Source organism: Panthera uncia (assembly GCF_023721935.1).
Source record: "Panthera uncia isolate 11264 chromosome B3 unlocalized genomic scaffold, Puncia_PCG_1.0 HiC_scaffold_1, whole genome shotgun sequence".
Classification (NCBI taxonomy): Eukaryota; Metazoa; Chordata; class Mammalia; order Carnivora; family Felidae; genus Panthera; species Panthera uncia.
Window position 1 is genome coordinate 100,435,793 of NW_026057582.1, and position 20,509 is coordinate 100,456,301.

At 41.4% G+C, this 20,509-nt stretch overlaps 1 protein-coding gene across 3 annotated transcripts in view; it reads right to left on the bottom strand.

Moving 5' to 3' along the window:
- The window catches only part of RORA (RAR related orphan receptor A), a 711,367-nt gene that overhangs the window by 7,686 nt on the left and 683,172 nt on the right, over positions 1-20,509 (bottom strand). For all 3 annotated transcript variants that reach the window (XM_049611700.1, XM_049611701.1, XM_049611702.1), the window contains 5 exons: positions 13,946-14,087; positions 9,879-10,274; positions 4,318-4,439; positions 1,955-2,087; positions 1,173-1,280 (listed from right to left, as the gene is read on the bottom strand). In XM_049611700.1, the coding sequence (XP_049467657.1) occupies positions 1,173-1,280; positions 1,955-2,087; positions 4,318-4,439; positions 9,879-10,274; positions 13,946-14,087 (901 nt within the window). The remainder of the gene's footprint in view (positions 1-1,172; positions 1,281-1,954; positions 2,088-4,317; positions 4,440-9,878; positions 10,275-13,945; positions 14,088-20,509) is intronic.

Here is a 20,509-nt window from a genome sequence, read left to right on the forward strand (position 1 = left end):
AATTATGCACTTTAGGTTATACAGGTAGGAAGTAACAGCCTGAAGTTCAAAGTCAGGCGGCCCAACTTCAGAACCCGTGATCTTTTTTTCTTTTAATTTTTTAAAAAGTTTTATTTATTTTTGAGAGAGAGTGAAAGAGAGACGGACTGCAAGCAGGAAGAGGGGCAGAGAGAGAGGGAGACACAGAATCTGAAGCAGGCTCCAGGCTCTGAGCTGTCAGAACAGAGTCCAATGTAGGGCTCGAACCCATGAACAGTGAGGTCATGACCTGAGCTGAAGTCAGACACTTAAGTGACTGAGCCACCCAGGCACCCCCAGAACCCACTATCTTAATCAGTAGACTCGAATGGGCACAATCTAACTGAAACATTACATTCACTGACTTTTTGTTTTGTATTGTATTTGATCTAAAGCACCCTTAAAAATGGTAACAAATGACATATTATGGTGGTAAAAATCATTATAGCTATTATAGAATTGAAAACATAAAATGTGAAAGTCCCATAAAATAATAACCCATCCTCAAGAGATTGGTTAAGTTTGGTGTCTACTCTTTCAGTTTTGCATATTATGTATACATATTTAAATGGCAATGGGCCTTATAAAGTACATAGACCTTCTATCATTTAACTGTTTTTAAAATCATTTAACAACATTATCTTGGATAGCGTTTCATTCTTAATGATTACATCCCACTTTAAATTATAGAAATCTAAACTAATTAATTTTTATAGTACATGTCACAGTTTCACCTAGCAATACTTTGTTTCTATGATATCTGCATTTCATTCTTATTAATCGTTGTTATTGGAGAAGTACGGAAAGGGCAGACATTTAGCTATTTGCTTGATTTTATGTATCAAATCACATCCTCTCATTTACGTGAATAATGTATCCTTTGAAAATCTGGTTCTTAAAATCCAGAAGGGAACTGGAAAGTTAGACAATATAAATTTCTTCGATTTCCACCTAGATGAAATGAAACGCTAACCCTTTAAATGTAAGACAGACATGTGTGCATTTTCTGCAGTGACTATAAAGTAACAGAAGTATAAAATCCTTTCATTTTTGTTTCCAAATAACAGCCTCCATTCCATGCAAAAGCTCTTTGGCGGGGTTCCCACATTTTCCTATGGCCCCGGTTTAAAGACAGAGCAGCCAGGTTTCCTTACCCAAGGATTTGAAGACATCGGGGCTAGCATATTTCCCATCAAAGTACACGGTGTTGTTCTGAGAGTCGAAGGCACGGCACATTCTGATAAACACCACCTCTAGAGAACCTAAGCGAAGGCAGAAATGGTGTCGATTATTCTATCGTGGTGAAGACTCATCTAGCTTGGAGGCACGAACGTAGAGCCCCCTTTGCGATTCAGTGCAGCAGGGGCAGTATTTGGCAAACGGCTCCCTGTCACATCAGCTGTCTGTTTAAAGGGGCAAAGTTCACGAGTGGAATTAAAGATGTGTGCTGAAGCTAATGAAGGCCTGTATTCCTGAAGACAGATGGAGTTACAAATTACTTCTCTGGCATTCTTCTGTCTTGCAATACAGAGTCTCAGAGTTGCCGGGAAAACATACTGATTCTTATTTATTAAAACAAACCAAAAAACCAGGGGCGTACCTCTGAGTGCCACAAATAACCTTCCTAACAACTTACTGTTCGCTCCCGAGAGTCTGGAGTGGGAGAAACGAAACACACAGGTGATGGTAAGATGGGGGAACCCAGGTGTCCTTCAAATTAATTGTTTCATTCAGAGGAGAAGCAAAATGGAGGCAGTGTTTCCCGCAGAGAGCTCAAAACCCTTTAACAAGGACTCAGTTTCTGCTAAGAGAAGCCCGAGCTATTATCGTTGGAGGAAAACTGTTCCCGACACCTTCCTTACCAAGCATTTCTTTAATAAGCGGGTGAAAGCAGGTTAGGAGGAGATCTCAAAATTCACTTGCAGAAAGCACATACCTGCTTTGAGAAGCACAATTTGATCATTTTGACACAGTTCCATAAATCCATCAATGCGTTTGGCAAACTCCACCACATACTGTATAGCCTCCGTGATTTTGATGGCACACAATTGCCACATCACCTCCCGCTGCTGTTGAGAAGCGAAGCACATTGACATACACGGTCACCCACATCCTTGACACACTCGTTTTAACTGTTCGTATTTTGTAAAATCCTTCTTTGGAAACGGATTAAAAAAAGCTAGAGGGGGGCGCCTGGGTGGCTCAGTCGGTTAAGCGTCCGACTTCAGCTCAGGTCATGATCTTGCGGTCCGTGAGTTCAAGCCCCCCGTCGGGCTCTGTGCTGACAGCTCAGAGCCTGGAGCCTGTTTCGGATTCTGTGTCTCCCTCTCTCTGACCCTCCCCAGTTCATGCTCTGTCTCTCTCTGTCTCAAAAATAAATAAACGTTAAAAAAAAAAAATTAAAAAAAAAAAAAGCCAGAGGATTAAAAATGAACGTCTGGGTTCTAACGACTGCTTCCAAGCCCCTCTCGTCTCCTCCAGTTCCTCTTTTACCATCTTGGTGGCAAAGGGACGGGAGGAAGGTGTTATGAGCAGGTGAAAACACGAGGCAGGAAAGCAACACATGCCACTGCTTTACCTTTGGGCCTCGGAGAGAAGCAAAGTAGGATCTTCTTTTTTTTATTATTATTTTGTAAGTTTATTTATTTATTTTGAGAGAGACAGAGCACAAGCAGGGGAGGGGCAGAGAAAGGGAGACAGATCCCAAGCAGGCTCTGCACCATCAGTGCAGAGCCCAATGCAGGGCTTGAACTCACAAACCGTGAGATCATGACCTGAGCTGAAATCAAGAGACAGACACTTAACCGACTGAGCCACCCAGGTGCCCCAGTAGGATCTTCTTCTGAGCAATCATTTTACCTTGGGGAAGTTAACACCACTTTACTGGGCGAAGGGAAGGAAAAGGGGAGTCAATTACATTTACTGTGCACCTGCTTTGAGCTAGATGCTTTATGACACCTTTGTCTTGTTTCATTTCCCCACGAACATTTTTCTGTTTCCCATAAATGGACATGAATGCTCACAGAGGTTTCACAGCTGGAGGTGTTGGAGCTGGGATTCAAATCCCAGCATCTCTGACTCTGAATCCCATTTCATAAGCCTTGCTGTTTCTTACTGCTTTCTGGTTTCCCTTTGTAACACTGGTTGGCCGCTATCTCAAAGGCAAACAAACTGATGTGTTGCCGTTCTTCAACCTTTCCTGTTTACCTGCTTTTACATACCACTCTTTAGTTACAGGGTATCTATACCCTGGATCTGTTACACTGCTCATGTGTTCCCCCCACCTTAGTTTAAGACTGTTTCCACCAATATGATGGGGGTGAAGGAAACACTGCATTAGAAGCCAGGAGTCACGGTCTAGTCCTGATATTCTCAATCCCCCACCATATGCCAAGCGTTGTTAGTTTCCTCATTTGTAAAATGCAGGGGAGGATTAGCCTGGATAATCTCTATCATCATTCCTAGCCCTACCTTTCTATAATTATTAGGAAAAACCACAGCATTTCCCTTTCCCACGCCAGAATGGATAACTGAAACTTCCCTTTCTCCAGCCCTGCCCTTCCATTCTGGGGGCTTGTTGATCAGAGTGTGTAAAGAAAAAGGCTAGAAGCAGTGCTGTCAGCCTCACGTTGCTAGGTTCACTGGAGTTATGGCAATAGCTTCCAAACCTTGTTTTGTACACACTCTCTAGTGCTCTGGAAACACGAGGCTGAGATTATTTTCTATCAGCTTCCAGAGCTTGAAATCTTCCACTGTGATATCAGGACAAATCTCAATTCATTTGGGCTTTTGGACACTGCTTCCTCCAGCTCCCATGGACATATGATAGGAGATATGTGTCAAGTCATAGCACAACAAAATCGGTTTGTTATTGCAGAAATTTCACACACTGGCATCTCAGTAAGACAAAGCCCCAAGTAGATCATCATCTCTAGGAGAAAGATTAAAAAAATTTTTTTTTAAATGTTTATTTATTTTTGAGAGTGAGAGAGAGACAGAGTGTGAGAGAGGGAGGGGCGGGGAGAGAGGGAGACACAGAATCCAAAGCTGAGCTGGCAGCACAGAGCCTGACGCAGGGCTCGAACTCAGGGATGGTGAGATCATGACTTGAGCCGAAGTCGGATGCTTAACCGACTGAGACACCCAGGCGCCCCTCTAGGAGACAGATTTTTAAACAGACATCTGATATCTGATGAAATACATTCATTGTCTAGTCTGTTTGTGTTCTTGATCAGATCTCCAGCATAAACACCCTTCCCACCGTTGCCTCAATCCTGGGTAAAATTCTTCAGAGTATACCTTGTTTTGGTAGCTCTCTATCTCCTCCTGCAGAAAAGTCTGCCACGTTATCTGCTGGAGCTCTTCTCTCAAGTATTGGCAAGTTTCCAGATGTGATTTAGATATATTCTGTGCAAGGTGTTCTAAGGAGAAAACAGATCACAAACATGAAAAGCCAAGTTCTTCTTTGGATAAGCAGGGTTTTCTGTACTTATGTGGTTTAAAAAGTAATACGTACAAAGCAACATGTTGAACCAGTTTTCATTATCTTTACATATTTAAATGAGCAATTTGGAACTATTCTGTATTTTCGAGCATGAAGATGAAGGACAGGCAAAGCCAATATTTAGCAATAAGTCTTGGGGACTTCAAAGACCCTCCCGACCTTGACCTTCTTCTGTGGCCTTACACTGTTTGGGAGTGAACAATTATTGACCTGGACAAGAGTAGGAAATGACTGACACAGCCTCTTCTTGGCATTTTTATGAAGACACATCTGCTGTATACATTGACCTCGGGAGGATTTCTCTTGAAAAATTGGGAAATGGGATGTTTGTGTGAAAACAACGATTTCTTTCTTTTATTTTTCCAGCAACTAGCACAACAAGCATTACCGAGGGCCACTATGCCGTTACACATAACGTGGTGGTTAAGAGATGGACTCTGGCACCAGACTGCCTGCGTTTGAAACTCAGCTCTTGCATTCACTAGCTGTATGACCTTGGGTAAGTTACTCAATGTCTTTGTGCTTCGGTCTTCTCATTTGCAAAAACAGTACCTATTTCAAAGAGCTTGTAAGAATTAAATGAGTTGAGCACTTAAAACAGAGAGGGTCACCTACTATGGCGCTACATAAACATTTGTTCTTATTATACTGGAATATAGGCAGTCTGAAGATATTAAAAGAAATACATGCCAAAGAAATTTCTCTAGGAACTTATAATCTGGTGAACATGTATGCACACGCTAAAAGGACAAGTCAAGACATTAGGCAATTCAGCATCAAGTTGAATTATATCAGAAGAGACAAAAAGATCACAAGCACTGTCATGGACGGGAAACGTGAGGGGAATTAGAGAATGGTTCTTGGCAGGAGAGGAGCATGTGACGTGGACCCTGAAGGATGAGGAGGGACGATTTGGCAGGCAGAGGTCAGTGGTGCGAAGAGGTGGGCCGGTTTCGCATTCAAGGGAATGACAGATGAAGGAACAAATGATGGCATGTGCAGGGGACAGGCAGATGGGCTAAAGTGATAGTATCAAAACAGAAACACGAGTATGTAAGAGTCCAAATTCTGGAGAAGCTTGAATATTAGGAATGTGGGGTTGGACCTGCTTCACAGAAGGAGTCCGCATAATTCTCAAGGTGGAGCAGACACATTGAGCACTGTATCTGGGGAAACAGAACAAGCAGTTTTGTGACTGGTGGATTGGAGCACAGGCTGGAGGCCGGGGCGTCATCAGAAGGCTGCTGCAGTCTACAGTGAGGGACTAAGAGCGTGCAGTAGGTTGGTAATAAATGTTATGGAAGAGAAGGACGATGAAAGTATTTTAAAAGAACAGACAAGATTCCATGAATATGAAACCATACCCAAAAGCGATTCCCTTCCACGGTCTTGATTATGTAACAGGAAAGCCCTTTAAAAAAATGGTGCTGAGTGAAACCTTGGCAATCCCAGTAAGAGTGTCTGTTTGGAAATTTGTTACTGCTTTCATTAGACAGAATCAGACTTGTTTGTATGAAAGCAGAGTGGGTTCACCTAAGTGAAGCTTGAAACCAGAATCTCCTTAGAGACTGAAACACAATAAATCTTAACAGTTGTATTTGGCAACCACACAGACACAAACACAACATAAATGAATATCATGAAAACAAAACAAACAAAGAAAAAAACTGAAGTGAAGAGACAGAGAGACACTGACCAGAAGAGGGAGAAGCCGATAAATGATGTGTCATAGAATCAGTGAAGCTTATGGAGAGAAGAGGGGAGTAAAGACAAAAACAATGAGGAGCCAGAAACAAGAAAATAATTGTGCAAATAGTCCAATGATTTTTGCAGATATGAAAAAAATAAAGTGTTTGCAGGGAAGCCAGAAGACCCTATGAGGTAAATAACGGGAAGAGACTCATAGTATTCCCTTGCAGATCATGCTTCTTTTCCAGTTAATATGGTCAGCATCTTGTTTCACTTCATCCCCAAAATTGTTCCCACCCCTCCCTGCCTATCTGAGCTGACAAGGAATGGCGTAATGTACACATCGAGCCAGTAGAGGGCAGTGCCTGCATTCTCACCAACTGCCTTTGCTTACAATTCACAGTTGATTTGGCAAGTTAAGATTTCAGACACTACTATTTTTAAATCTCCATTTCAGCAAAGGACAATATGGTCAGACTGAGTAAAAGTTAAGTTAGTGTGGTCTCTTAGAGAAACACTCTGGAAGGGTTAGGAGACCTGGTTTCTGGTGTGAGTTCAGCAGACAACCCACTTCGTGATGGGCAAATCCGTTCACCTTCTCAACCACAATGGTTTCCTCAACACAGCTAAGGTCTAGGTACTTCAGACAGAAAATCCTGACTTCTCAGTCACAGATTTTCATAGCGGGAAGGAACTCTGGACATTGCCTGGTCCACCTTCTCCTCAGTTTATAGATAATGACACCATTAGTAAGGATAACAGTTAATGTTTATATAGCTCTATGTGCTAGACCCATATATATAGACACATATATTCTGAATATACACATTTTCTTAATCTTCATAACAACCCTAGGAAGCAGGTGCTAGTATTATTGCCCTCTTACTGATGATGAAATCAAAAGTGAAGTGGCTTTTCCAAGGCATCACAGCTGGCAAGTGGCGAGCGATTCAAACACACACAATCTGGCACCAGGGTCTGTGCTCTTAATCTTTCTATTCTGCAGGCAGGGAAACTGCAGCTTGCAGAGGTTATAGGACTTAAAATGGGTTGTACAACCTATAGCAAAGCTAGGACCATAAACCATATGAGCTGACTTTTTGACTAGGGCTTTTGTCCAATAATTGTCTCTTCTGCACAAGGCTTTAGTTATCAATTATAGTGACACGTGCAGCTAGCTTTTTTTTTTTTTTTTTAAATGAACGTAGGTTGTTTATCTGCAATGTATAATTCAGGTACTAACTGTACATCAAGGGCGAAATTTCCTAGCCAGGAATGCAGATGTATTTCCACTGAAAGTCATGGATTGTAGATACTATTGTTGAAAGATAGAACTGAGGTTAAGATATGTCAATTTACAATTTATTCTCCAACTGTAGAGTTGGTTTCGTCTGTTTAAAATCTGATGACAAAATTTCGCCTACAATGAAGTCAGGAATGTTAGTTAAGATAGTAAGACAGGAATCACTATATTGTACAGCTGAAACAAATATAACGTTGTATGTTAACTATACTGGAATGAAAAAAAAAGACAGCAGGACTTAAGGCCCCAGAGGAATTATCAGGGAACCCCAGGTAGCTATGAAGAAGGAGATGCAAAGTCTTTGGCCACTTCTATGCTACCCTTAGCTCCTCAAACTATTTTGTACATGTAAATGGGGAAGAAAATTATAACCCAATTATATTCTTTTCAGACAAATTCTTGTTTAGTTTTAGGTTTGGGACTAACCCTAGTGATAAGCTAATTTGAGTCATTCTGGAAAGGGCCACAGTACATGTGAAAAAGCCCTAATTTAGGAGAGCATGGAGAACATAAGAGGCTACAGGGCTCCCAGACGGCAGAGGGAGGTGACAACTGTGGAAGAGGACATGGACGTGTGGGGTCAGGGAGAAACGGCTTGGCCATTTGTGGCCCCACTTAGGTATTAGTGCACATTTAGCCCCAGGGCCATATTTAAGGGCAATGCTTTGGCTAAGCCCTATGGATTTATTCCAGAGTTGACTATTTGACAAGCAAACAGGCCAGATTCAAATGTATTTATGATAAGGTGGGAGCACACCGAAAGTGAGCCAGGTCAGTTTTCATGATATCATGTCAGCTTTCAATCAAATGCGTATTCATTTCTGAAAATTTCGCTTTCATTACAGTCCTGCTTAAGTCTCGGCCAGCCAAGATTTCACGACAAAAACGGAAGGTTTTTGTTCTAGTTCAAGAAAAAAATATCAAACCTACCTCTGCTCAGCTTGGCTTCTAGTTCAGAGGTTCCTCTGTTAATCAAAAGAGCTGTGATACACCTTTAATGCTGTTCAGTGGTTAAAGACCGAGCTTAAAATGTCCCTGCTCTTGAGGATTTAAATTTAGACCCATAAAGAGGTGCTTGTGTAAAAACCGTAAAGAACATTCAATTTGTTCTATTTGGAGAAAGATTTTACTGGAAATATAAATTTCACTTAAAATGTTTTATGGGGTACAGAGGTGGAGAAACCATCTAAAGAACACAACCGTTATTTCTGTGAACTAAGAATGTCTGTGCTCAAGTCAGAACCTGCTGGTTCTTTTCCATCTGAAGTCTCCATTCTCTCCTCGTGTTAACTTAGTCACCTCCACAGCAACTAACTGAAATATCCCAAAGGACTGCAACCTTGTGTGAAGAATCGCAGGGAGGAGCACATCAAATTCTAGAACTGCAAAGTTTCTAATCAAAGTTTCTCTAATAACAGTGTTGTACCTAAAAATCGATCACATATTATAACGAGGGTTGTTAACACAACTTCCTTGAAATGGCAAGTCTTCCACTGTCTGTGTTATCAATATGGCTAGGTCACATTTCCCAAAAAGCAACAACGTCTCACAGGAATTAGGAAACGACAAATTTTGTTTTGTTTTGCATGGTGAGTCTTCTTCTATGAAATATACCAGTGTTGTCACCAATATCATCACCAAACCATTTTGGCAAATAAAACACCAATTTCCCTTTAACATTTATGGAATACACCAGGGTTGCAAAACCTAGATGCCAACAGGAGCTGGGCAGTGATATAAAATGGGAAAACACGCAAAGGTGTTAGGGCCTATCTGGGGCCAGCTGCTTATTGTCATTCAGCGATACTGGTCCAGTGTAATCAGATCATTTTTTTCCTCTCACAAGAAGCTGAAAATGTGAACTTCTAGGCAGAATTGTCTAGGTTTAAAATTTTAGCAACCGATTCACAAATCTTACAACTCTGCATGCGTATGGACCGGGTTCAGGGTCAAAAAAACATGTGTATGGACCAGGTTCAGGGTGTGGGCTGCCATTTTTATGACTCCAGGTATAAAGAAATACCTGGAATAGAACTAAAGAAAATAATGAACAAAATTAATGGGGCTGTTTCCTGAGTTTATAGCCTCTGTGGAATTTAAAGACCGCTTTAAATCTCTGAACCGAGATGCTGTTCCCTCTCTGATACTGACAGGTCAGTGCGTTTCTTTGATATGCGATGGGAAATAGGGCATAGTCAAAGGCAAAGGGGCAGCGTGAAAATCTGAAGTGGCCCATATGGTAAAGGCGAATTTCTCTTTTAGTGCCATTTAAGTACCATAACTTATTACGGGAAAGTCCAACATATCCCATTTATCTGGAAGGGAATGAATAATACATCACAACGGAAACATGGAGGCCATTACCTAGTTCCGCCATGGACACAGTTGGGGAAGTCTCTCCATTGGTGAAAGAACAGTAGGGAAAGAAGCCTGATGCTGGTGTGTAGTCACATATTGGTTCTGGCTTGATTCCGTTGATATCAAGACCTGACTGGTCTGGGGAAGGCTGTATGTCCAGGTAGAAGCTGCTGACAGCAGAGTCTGCCTTGCTCCCCTCAGGGGTGTGCCCGTCAATGTAGTTGCTGAGGTCCTCGTGAAGCTCTGTCAGCCCGTTGGCCGAGATGTTGTAGGTTGGAGTCAGCGGCTCAGCCTCTCCGGGCTGCTGTTGGTGGTCTCGCTGCTGCTGCTGCATCCGGTGTTTCTGCACTTCTGCGTACAAGCTGTCTCTCTGCTTTTTGGACATTCGGCCAAATTTTACAGCTGGAAGAAAAAAGCCAAACCGCACCATATACAATATGTTCTTCTTTATTATTCTCTCCAGCATGCTTCAGGGGTTCCTTTTAAGTCTCAGACAATCTCAATCAAAAACCACATAACCACAGAATGAGGACATGATCCAGGGGTGAAAGCAGTCCCACCCCACACAAGCTTGCCGGCTCCACATCCCGGAGGAGCAAAGTTTCAGAAACAGACCTAGGACTGGCAGAAGGGCAATGACCACGTATGTTTTCCTGCTGTCGCATAACCCTACGCCCAGTGGGAATCACTGACAGGTGACTTAATGGGCTTGTTCATTCTCCACCCATGCAGCCTGCCTAGACCACCTCTTTCTCTTCCCAGGGTTCAGACCAGTGTACAGGGATGCAGACTCATAGAGGTACAACGAGGCACAAGCAGCCAAACTTCAACTTTCATTCATTTCACGCATTCATTCATTTGCTCCTTCCCAATCCAATGGCCCGACACTGGGGCTTTGCTGAGAGACCTAAACAGACTGGATGAGGCCTTTGCAATTCCCTGAATTATATCTCTGAGTCTATGTGACCTAAGAAGCCCCCCTCATCCTTCTGGGTCATGGTGACCCTTGTGAAACCCTTGGGCCCACCTTTAAGTGACTTTCTGCTGTTTAGCCTCCAGTAGAAAGAGTACTGGAATTTTGGGAAGGGCAAACAATGCGTAAGATCCCTGTTGGGAAAATTTGTGCTTGCAAATTTCTCCTTGCCATGTGTCCCCATATTTAAAAAAAGTTTTTATGTTCATTTATTTTTGAGAGACAGAGAGACACAGAATCTGAAGCAGACTCCAGGCTCCAAGCTGCCAGCACAGAGCCCAAAGTGGGGCTCAAACTTGTGAACTCTGAGATCGTGACCTGAGACCAAGTGAGCCACCTAGGCACCAATGTGTCCCCATATTTAAAGTAGAACAATGCGTGTAGTAACTATCCAGTTCATTCAGAATCCCAAATGATCTCTCTTAAAACACCAGATAATTGATAAAAGGAACCCTACGATTTCCTGGTCTGAACTCTCCCAGTAACCCATTTATTTGTCAGCCTGATTCTTTTTTTTTTTTTTTAAATATAATTTATTGTCAACTTGGCTAACATACAGTGTATACACTGTGCCCTTGGTTTTGGCAGTAGATTCCCATGATTCACTGCTTACACACAACACCTCGTACTCATCCCAACACGTGCCCTCCTCAAGGCCCATCATCTATTTTCCACTCCCCTCTCGTCTTTCCCCTCATTGACCCTCAGTTTGTTCTCTGTATTTAAGAGTCTCTAATGGTTTGCCCCCCTCTCTGTTTGAAACTATCTTTTTCCCTTTCCATTCCCCCATGGTCTTCTGTTAAGTTTCTCAAATTCCACATATGAGTGGAAACATATGATATTTGTCTTTTCTATGACGAACTTATTTCACTTAGCATCATACCCTCCAGTTCCATCCACGTTGCTCCACATGGCAGGATTTTATTCTTTCTCATTGCCAAGTAGTATTCCATTGTATATATAAACCACATCTTCTTTATCCATTGTCAGTCTGATTCTGTGTATGCAGATAAATCCTCTGCTGGAGGGACTAAGATCTACTAATTGATTACGGTTACATTAATACCCGATTAGGTGGATGAATGCACCCATTTGACTATCATTATAATACTAGGAGTTTCGGGACAGGAGACAAAATAGATGGAAGTGAAATTGGGATCCAGGGCCACCACCCAGACCAGCTGGGAGATTCATTTTCTGCCAAGGAAGACATGTTGTTCCTTTTCACATAGGAAACAAGGGAGTGGGATCCGGTCAATTTCCAGTTTCCACGACTCAGGTAACAAACTTGGGTGGGGCTGGTTAGGCAGCGATCAAGCTGTTCTGAGCTCTAGGTTTCAGGCCTGTCATTGTATAAGCCCCAACATAATAGAATACCCAGTGGGACGGATAACCACAGGTACGCACACAACTTGTGATCTTAGCCAACAAGTTCACAAGAGAAATGCCTAACTTTGTCGGTTTAGTGCCATCGGAAGATGAGATCTGCAGAGCTGCCAATCACAGGAATTTCTGAGAATATAAATTCTGTGACTTGCATCTTTTCATGCCCCAAACTTTATATTTTTTGTTCCCACACATTTTTGTTCCTACACGGGTGCCATCCTGTGCACCACTACTGAAGGACATCACAACTTGTGCCTGGGCAGGCCTATGGGCCCCAAGAACATCTAATTAGGGGGAAAGACAGGCTTTCAGCATGCCTGCCCAGCGTTCTGAAATATTTTCCACACGCTGAAATTCCACTGAAAGAGATGTTTCCTTCAAGGGATCTCTTAAGAGAGCCAGCCAGCCTGTATATTCATAAAAGTATCCATTATACTTTCTGCCCAGTTTCCCCGTTTAAGAATAACTGTCTTGAAATCTGGGGTTGATTACTCCACGTACATAAGACAGTTTTACAGAAAGATCTTGAAATGTTTTACAATTGAATGATGGCCTCTATTTTTTAACATACTTTCTTTTAAGGAAAAAAAATTTTTTGTCATTGAGCCATGCTTTGTACTATTTTCACGCATTCTCTAGGTACAAATATATGACTTTTTCTTTTGTTTTGAGATATATTTTGATTTGCTGTTTGATTTCTTATTTGGCCCACTGCTTGTGCAGTAGTGTGGTGTTTAATATTTATATATTAAATACTGAATATTTACATAGTAGATTCTCCGGCTTTGTTTTATTATTGATCTTTAGTTTTGTACCATTGTGGTCGGAAAATATACTTGGTATGATTTCAGTCTTCTTAAATTTATAATATTTGTTATGTCTCTTTTTATGTGACTTATCCAGGGGATTCTTGAAAAAACTTAAAGAAAATGTGTATTCTATTTTTCATGGATGGAATGTTTTACATTTATCTCTTAGAACCATGTATCCTAAAGTATGCTTTTAGTAAAAAATGCTCTGGTTGAAAAAAGAAATAATAACTTTAACTGGAGGTACTCTTAAAGCCTATTGGAGGGTAGGAGGGAAGACGGACAGGTTAAATAGACAATGAGTATTTAGGAGTGCACTTGTCATGATGAACATGAGGTGTTGTATGGAAATGTTGAATCACTATATTGTACACCTGAAACTAACCTAGCACTGGATGTTAACTACACTGGAATTAAAAAAAAGTAATAAAAAAATTTTAAACTCAAATATATGACTTTGGTATGTGATTCAAAACACCCAGTTAACATAAAAGCTAATTCATTCCAACTGCCAATAAGCTTACTAGTGTCAAGCACGTGATGATTAGCTCTGGCTTATATTTCTTACTGGGGAAAGTGCCTATAAGAGCTATATTTATTTAGGTCCTCAGATGACATTTACCCTCAATCAATTCATCAACCTGTAATGTCTTAAATGTAAAAAATCTGAAGGTGTTCTGACCACACCTGCTTCTCTTCCATGCCACTCCCACCCCCAGCTGACTCCAATGGATTACAGAGGGGGAAGTAACTGTTGTGGAACCCAAAAAGCCACCGGAGAAGGTGAGGTGGTATAGGGGAGGGGGAGGGACAGAGGGGACATCTTTTGGCAGATCTGGGTCCAGGTCTCAGAAGGCACTTTCACAAGCCCATGCCACTCTACAACTCAAATTATGAGGGCTCACCATCTCGAGACATCCCTACGGCAAGGCATTTCTGCAATCGACAGTGTTGGCAGCGGTTTCTACTGGTTCGATCAATCAAACAGTTCTTCTGACGAGGACAGGAGTAGGTGGCATTGCTTTGCTGACTTCTCCTGAAAAAGCCCTGTGATTCAGTTATAAAATATAAAACAGGTTAGTGTCAGTTTGAGCCGTATGATACTAAAGGCAGTATACTAAGCGCTGAGCAGCATTAATGTTTAATGGAGAATTAAAGTTGTAGCAGAATGATCCAGGAGACCATTTATGAAATTAAAGTTACTTCTTTTGCTTGGGTAAAACTGATCCCCAGAGCTTAATCCTCCGTCCCTTACACATGCGAAACTTTCTTTAACTCCAACAGATGGTTGCCTATTTGAAAGGCATAGGATTAGACCCTGGTCTCAGCTTCTGGCAAACCATGTGCTTGATGGATCGGTACAAAGTCACTTCTCTTTAACCTTTATCTCCAAAATATTTTTAGTGGAATAAACACAAAACACTTCTCTGGGATGTCCAGAGATAAGGAAAATGCTGCCTCAGTGTAACTCATGGTGGCTGTAATTCTGCTATCGCAGGCAATCTCTACTAGCCCACTTAACTCCACCACACCAGGCACCTTGCATTTCCTAAGACAGAAGCTACTGCCTCAAGAACTTAAATGACATTTGGATGGATGACCTTGGTAGATCAATCAGAATGGGAATACTCCTCAACCTCTGACAGTTTGGAAATACCACGTGTTCAGGGTTATGGCCTTAATTTAGCAAATCCAATCTGATGTTCATCAAGTTCCACTTATTTGTTAAGCACCATTTTCGGAAATGAGAGGGTATTCAAAGATGCCAAAGGAAGTACTGATCTCAAGGATTTCATTCATTCATTCATTCATTCATTCATTTTTGCTAATTTTTTGAGCTGGATCCTCACTATGTCATTAATTTTCAGTGTTTATCATTTTCCTAAAGCTGCACATTTTCCTTTTTGTTCTGTTTTATTATTTTTTTTAATTTTTAATTTTTTTTAACGTTTATTTATTTTTGAGACAGAGAGAGACAGAGCATGAACGGGGGAGGGTCACAGAGAGAGGGAGACACAGAATCCGAAGCAGGCTCCAGGCTCTGAGCCATCAGCCCAGAGCCCGACGTGGGGCTCGAACTCACGGACCGTGAGATCGTTACCTGAGCTGAAGTCGGACGCTTAACCGACTGAGCCACCCAGGCGCCCCTTAGTTATGTTTTAGAAGCAACCCACAAGTTTTGCTCTGTAGCATTTTTATTACCATTCACTTGAAAACATGCTCTAATTTTCCAATAGATTTCTTCTTTAATATAATATTTAGAAGCATATTTCTTGATTTCTAAACATATGGGGCCGTTGGTTGTCTTTTTCTTATTGACTTATCTCTTAGTGGTTTCACAAGCTAGGGAGGTAGTGAAGAAAAGGAAGGTAACCAGAGTCATTTCTATGATGTAGAGCCATGAAGGGTACAAAAGAGCATTATTATCCTCAAATCCTTAATGTTAAAGATACATGACCTCAATAAAGGGGACACAAGTGGAGAGGGGAGAGGTAAAATCCGGAAAAACTGACAGAGTAGTGGACAAACTGACAAATGTACTATCCCATCAAAAGATTTTTCTTGAGGTCAATGTGGCAGTTGTATCAAAATCCTTAAAAACATGTCTATTTATTAAATTAGTAATTATCTTTTAGCGAATATATTAAAAAAATTTTTTTAACGTTTTATTTATTTTTGAGACAGGGAGAGACAGAGCATGAACAGAGGAGGATCAGAGAGAGGGAGACACAGAATCTGAAACAGGCTCCAGGCTCTGAGCTGTCAGCACAGAGCCGGACGCGGGGCTCGAACTCACGGACCGCGAGATCATGACCTGAGCCGAAGTCGGGCGCTTAACCGACTGAGCCACCCAGGTGCCCCAGTAATTATCTTTTAGCGAATATATTTTAAAGGAATATTAAGAATGGTACAAAGACTTATCTACAAGAATGTTTATCATACACAGTATCTGTTATATCAAAATAATTTAGAAAGATGCTAAATATCTTACATTAGTGAATTGGAAAATAACTGGATATCCATACATTCAAAAACCATTAAAAATGGAATTTCAGAAACACAAATACTGACTCGAAAAGATGATAAAAATAAACATCTTCCTGTTTATCTGCACTTTCTGAATTTTGTACAATATGTAGGTGGAAATGTATATGAACTACTTGGGAAGTGCAATCTAGTACATGTGCTTTCTTTTGTGACAGGTGGGTGACTATGGATTAAGTCAATAGGTATGATGGATATGACCTTAGTTCCCCCCTCTTCGTTTTGGAAGTCAACCTGGGATGGGAGGGGAAAGGGCACTGACCTGTCACCTGCCCTTGGCTCTCTGCCAAACCACTCACTAACCTAAACATGGGCAAGGCTGGGGATCCCGGGTCTCAGACTGTCTGTCTGATATGCTTTAAATCTCCCTTATTTTGAGTCTGGCCTCTTCTGTGAAGCAATCTCTCTTTTCTCAAAAAAAGCTGTGGGCTTTTTCATTTGGTGTGTGTGTGTGTGTGTGTGTGTGTGTGTGTGTGTGTGTGTGTTTTCTTCTGTGAAAAGGAAGTGAGAAGTAAAGCTTTCTTTGGGACTTAATGGAGAGAATTCAGGAAAATATAAATGGTAACAGAGGCAGATAAGCCTTAGAAAGAGATACCAAGAGGTCACCTGGCTAGGTATTCAATTTGTCTGAGATGTATAATCTCTGTCAAAGCTGAAAGGTGTCTATTTCTTTCTTGAGACTACTACCGCTCAGACCAACCCATGTTTGCTGTCACCACAGGTGCCTAGGATCAGGAATCACTTGCTTTTCCTGTAGTCGAAGCTGGATTTTGTTGCTTCACAGTTAACCTGCTCCATTTTGTTCCACGATCATCGAATATGGAGAAATGTCTGAGTGATCTCCTTTTTATGTGAATGGAAGCAGTACTTGTGGATGGCCACCCTACCTCCCAATGCCGTGCCTGTAAACCAAATCACAGCATCTGTCACCTTTCTCTTCCACCTGAAGTATTTCTTCTCAGAATTCTCTCAGGTTTCTCCACTTTCTTCAAAAAAATGAAATTCAGAACTAGATACAGCTCTCGAATAATGTTCGGGTCATTAACAAAAAAGGATGCCACTTTTCAGTTTGCACCTACTAAATCCAAATTAGTATCAACCATCACTAGTAAGTTCCAGAATGCTTGCATAGAAGGCATCAATTTGCTCTGCTACCAGAGAACACTGAGAGAGGATGGTGATGGTGATGATGATGATGACTGAAAAACTTTAATGAGTACTTGTATTAACCATGTTTTTATTCCATACTTTTTATGCTTTGACATCTTGGCGCCTTGTGACCCAAGGAGAGATTACATTTCCCAGGGCTAGCTAATTCTTAGACATCTCAAACAACTTGCCTGGGAACACACTCTTCATAGGCAAACCAACCAATCCAGAGCCCGTATACCCAAACACCTCCTCTATAATGCTCTCACACTCTGGGCCACTAGTGCCCCGACCAAATTACCCCAGGACCAGGTACCAGACAACTAGGGCAGCCAGAGCTGGCTAAAATTATGAAAACTAGCCAATCTTAAACCTGCTTATCCGGCCCTGCCCATTCCTTTCTAGGGGAAATCACAACAAGGCTCTTGCCCACATTTTCCCCTTGCTCCCTCTACCCCTGACTGATTCTGGTCCTTCCCAGTGTGGTCCCCCCTGCATGCCATGCTGCACCTCTTTTTCCTAGGGACCTGTGAATATAAAATCTTCATCCTTCATGACATTTTTGCATCTGTGTGTCTTACCTACCTGATTAAAACAAATCGAAGGCATTGTTGAAACAGTGATTATGTGCTAGGCACCCTGTGCTTTACGTGGATGACATCATTTAATTATAACAAGGGCAGTATGAGGAAGGCATCATCATTTCCTTGGTTTTAGGTACAATGACTTGCTCAGAGCTCCACCTTTAGCATGGGGTAAAGGCAGGGGATGAATGCATGTGGCTTAATTCCAGAACTCACACTTTCATTCTTTTTTATTTTTCTGCTTCCCTTGCATGTCAAAAGGATTCCCACTTGCTTGTTCTCATAGAGGGCAACCATTAAATTAGGCAAAGAAACAGATATGAATAAAGCTGCAAGACTGATCTACTCTGAAATTGCTGTTTTCCTTCAGGTTAGCCCCTTTAGCAGACGAAAGGGCACTGCCCAGGCATTTTACAGATTTCTCTTCCACAGTCACCTCCTGATGTGGGTTAGAGTCAGATGAGAAAACCAGTCCCATGATCTCACAATTTCCCCTCATTTCTGACCAGAGGATCACGTCTCCTTTTATTCACCTTATTTAGGTCTACATTACTTCGGCTTACTTGGAAAACAGAACAACAAATAACATCAAACTTACTTCAAGGACACTGAATCATTAAAGACATGTACCATTAAAGATGTCTGAGTAATTATGCCATAAATCGCAAGGAAAATCCATGAAGCATTCCACATGTGCTTTGAGCAATGGCACTGAGGCTGGAACTAATGTCTGGTTTCCAAGCTATCAGCTTGGAAAACAACTATACTTCTTTAGATGTGTCAGCTTTGAAGGGATTGGGAAAAGCAGGCGAGCAAACAGACATACCGTGTTCTTCTCACCATTTATTCTTCATTGGGTCAGTTGAGCAAGTGTCTGCTGAAAGTTCTAGGAGTGGGTAAGAGCCAGAGAAGAGATGTTCCTTTTGGACTAAGACAACAGAGTCATGCCCACGAGGAGAGCTATCACATACCAGATGGGATGGGTCAAGTAGGGTTATAAGGTGAGAGCCATGAAGAGAGACAGAGGGCAAGCCTGTATGACTCAGATAAACACTGAACTCTGCATTTCAGAGAGATTAGGACTTGGTCTTGCTTCCTTCCTTCCTTCTTTCTTTCTTCTTCTCCCCTCCCTTTTCTTTTCTTTTCTTTTCTTTTCTTCTCTTTTCTTTTCTTTCTTTCTTTCATTTCTTTCATTCACTCATTCATTCATTCTCTCTCTCTCGCTCTCCCTTCATTTCAGCATTCCTTGGGGTTTCTCAGAGGAGGAGGACTGGAAGAGCAAGAAGGACGAGGAAGAAAGGTAGAGGTAGAAATACGTTCATAAATGTAAAAGGATTTTACTGACTGGGGAGTAATCCTGTAGAGGGTCCGAGTGAGAAATGAGTGAGCTGTGACACAAGTTCTAGGAGTTGAGGGAGTTTGAGGCCACACAGAGAGTGTAAATAGCACAAGCCAGTGCATGGAGCTTTGGGTGGAACTGAAGAGTTATGTATAAAGAAGAGAGAAAGTGCTGAAGCTATGCGTTAGCTAGAAAAGATATTAAGTTCATAATTTTGGAGTTTTATTGCCAAAAGATGAGCTCATGAATTACTTCTTTGGTTTTTTTTAAAAGAAGACATTTTTTATGGATGTCAAAATACATGGAGATGTGCCATTGTGAACATGGTGGACTTGACCAGAGAGAACTTCAGGGTAGCAGAACTTGGTGTGACTGTGGCACACGATCACCACCTAGTGGCAGCATACCAACGTGCAGTTACTGCAAATAGTAAATGAGAGTCATACAAACAGGTCTTCAGAACTGGAAGGAAGCTGTGAGATTATCAGGTTCAGTAGTCCTCAAACAGATGGTGCATCTGAATCACCTATGAAGCGTTTAAAAAGTACACCTGAAATTTATTGAACCAGAACCTTTGGGGATATAGTCCTGAACACATATATAGTTTGAACAATATGAAAGTGCCATTTTTGCAGGTAAAAAACCCCCAAAGATATCACTTTTATATGATAAATATTTTAACAAAGGCTCCTGAAGACTCCACTGCCTTTCCCTTGTTAAGATCTACTCTAGTTTTCTTATTTTGTAGATAACAAAAATGAAGCTCAGAATGGTTAGTGACTGGTTTAAGGTTGTCCCATGCCTGATTAAGTATTACTACTAAGACTCAAACACCACTGTCCTAATTTTAAGCGTGCTAACAAAAGTGATGCCACACAGTCTTGATTTCCTCATACACACCAACTGTTTGTATCAATTTCAACAGCCTCAAAGACAACTCTCCAGTGTCTCCTTCCTTATTTTACCTAGTCTTTCAAAGTGCCTTTCATTGAGTTTTATTTCCCATTTCTGCTTCGATCCTCTGGGAAATTCTCTTGCCTAACTTTTGACTTTACACTACGAAATTGTTCACCAGTCCTACTAGTTTGGAGTTCCCCAGGACTGGGACTGAGGCCATGACATATGGGAGAAGCCTCGCAGCAGGTTGCAAGAGCAGCGTGTTAAAATTTCAGGAATTTTGTGAACCAATTGTTAAACATAGCCATTATTAAAAATTAGCTCATTATTTTATTATTATTTTGCTATTATCCATGCTCTTGAGGTTATTTACATCAATTATATCCAGATGGTGCGGCTACTACAAATGGTGTTCTACTGTGAGTGAATCTTCCCTGCTCTGTCTTCAATGGGAT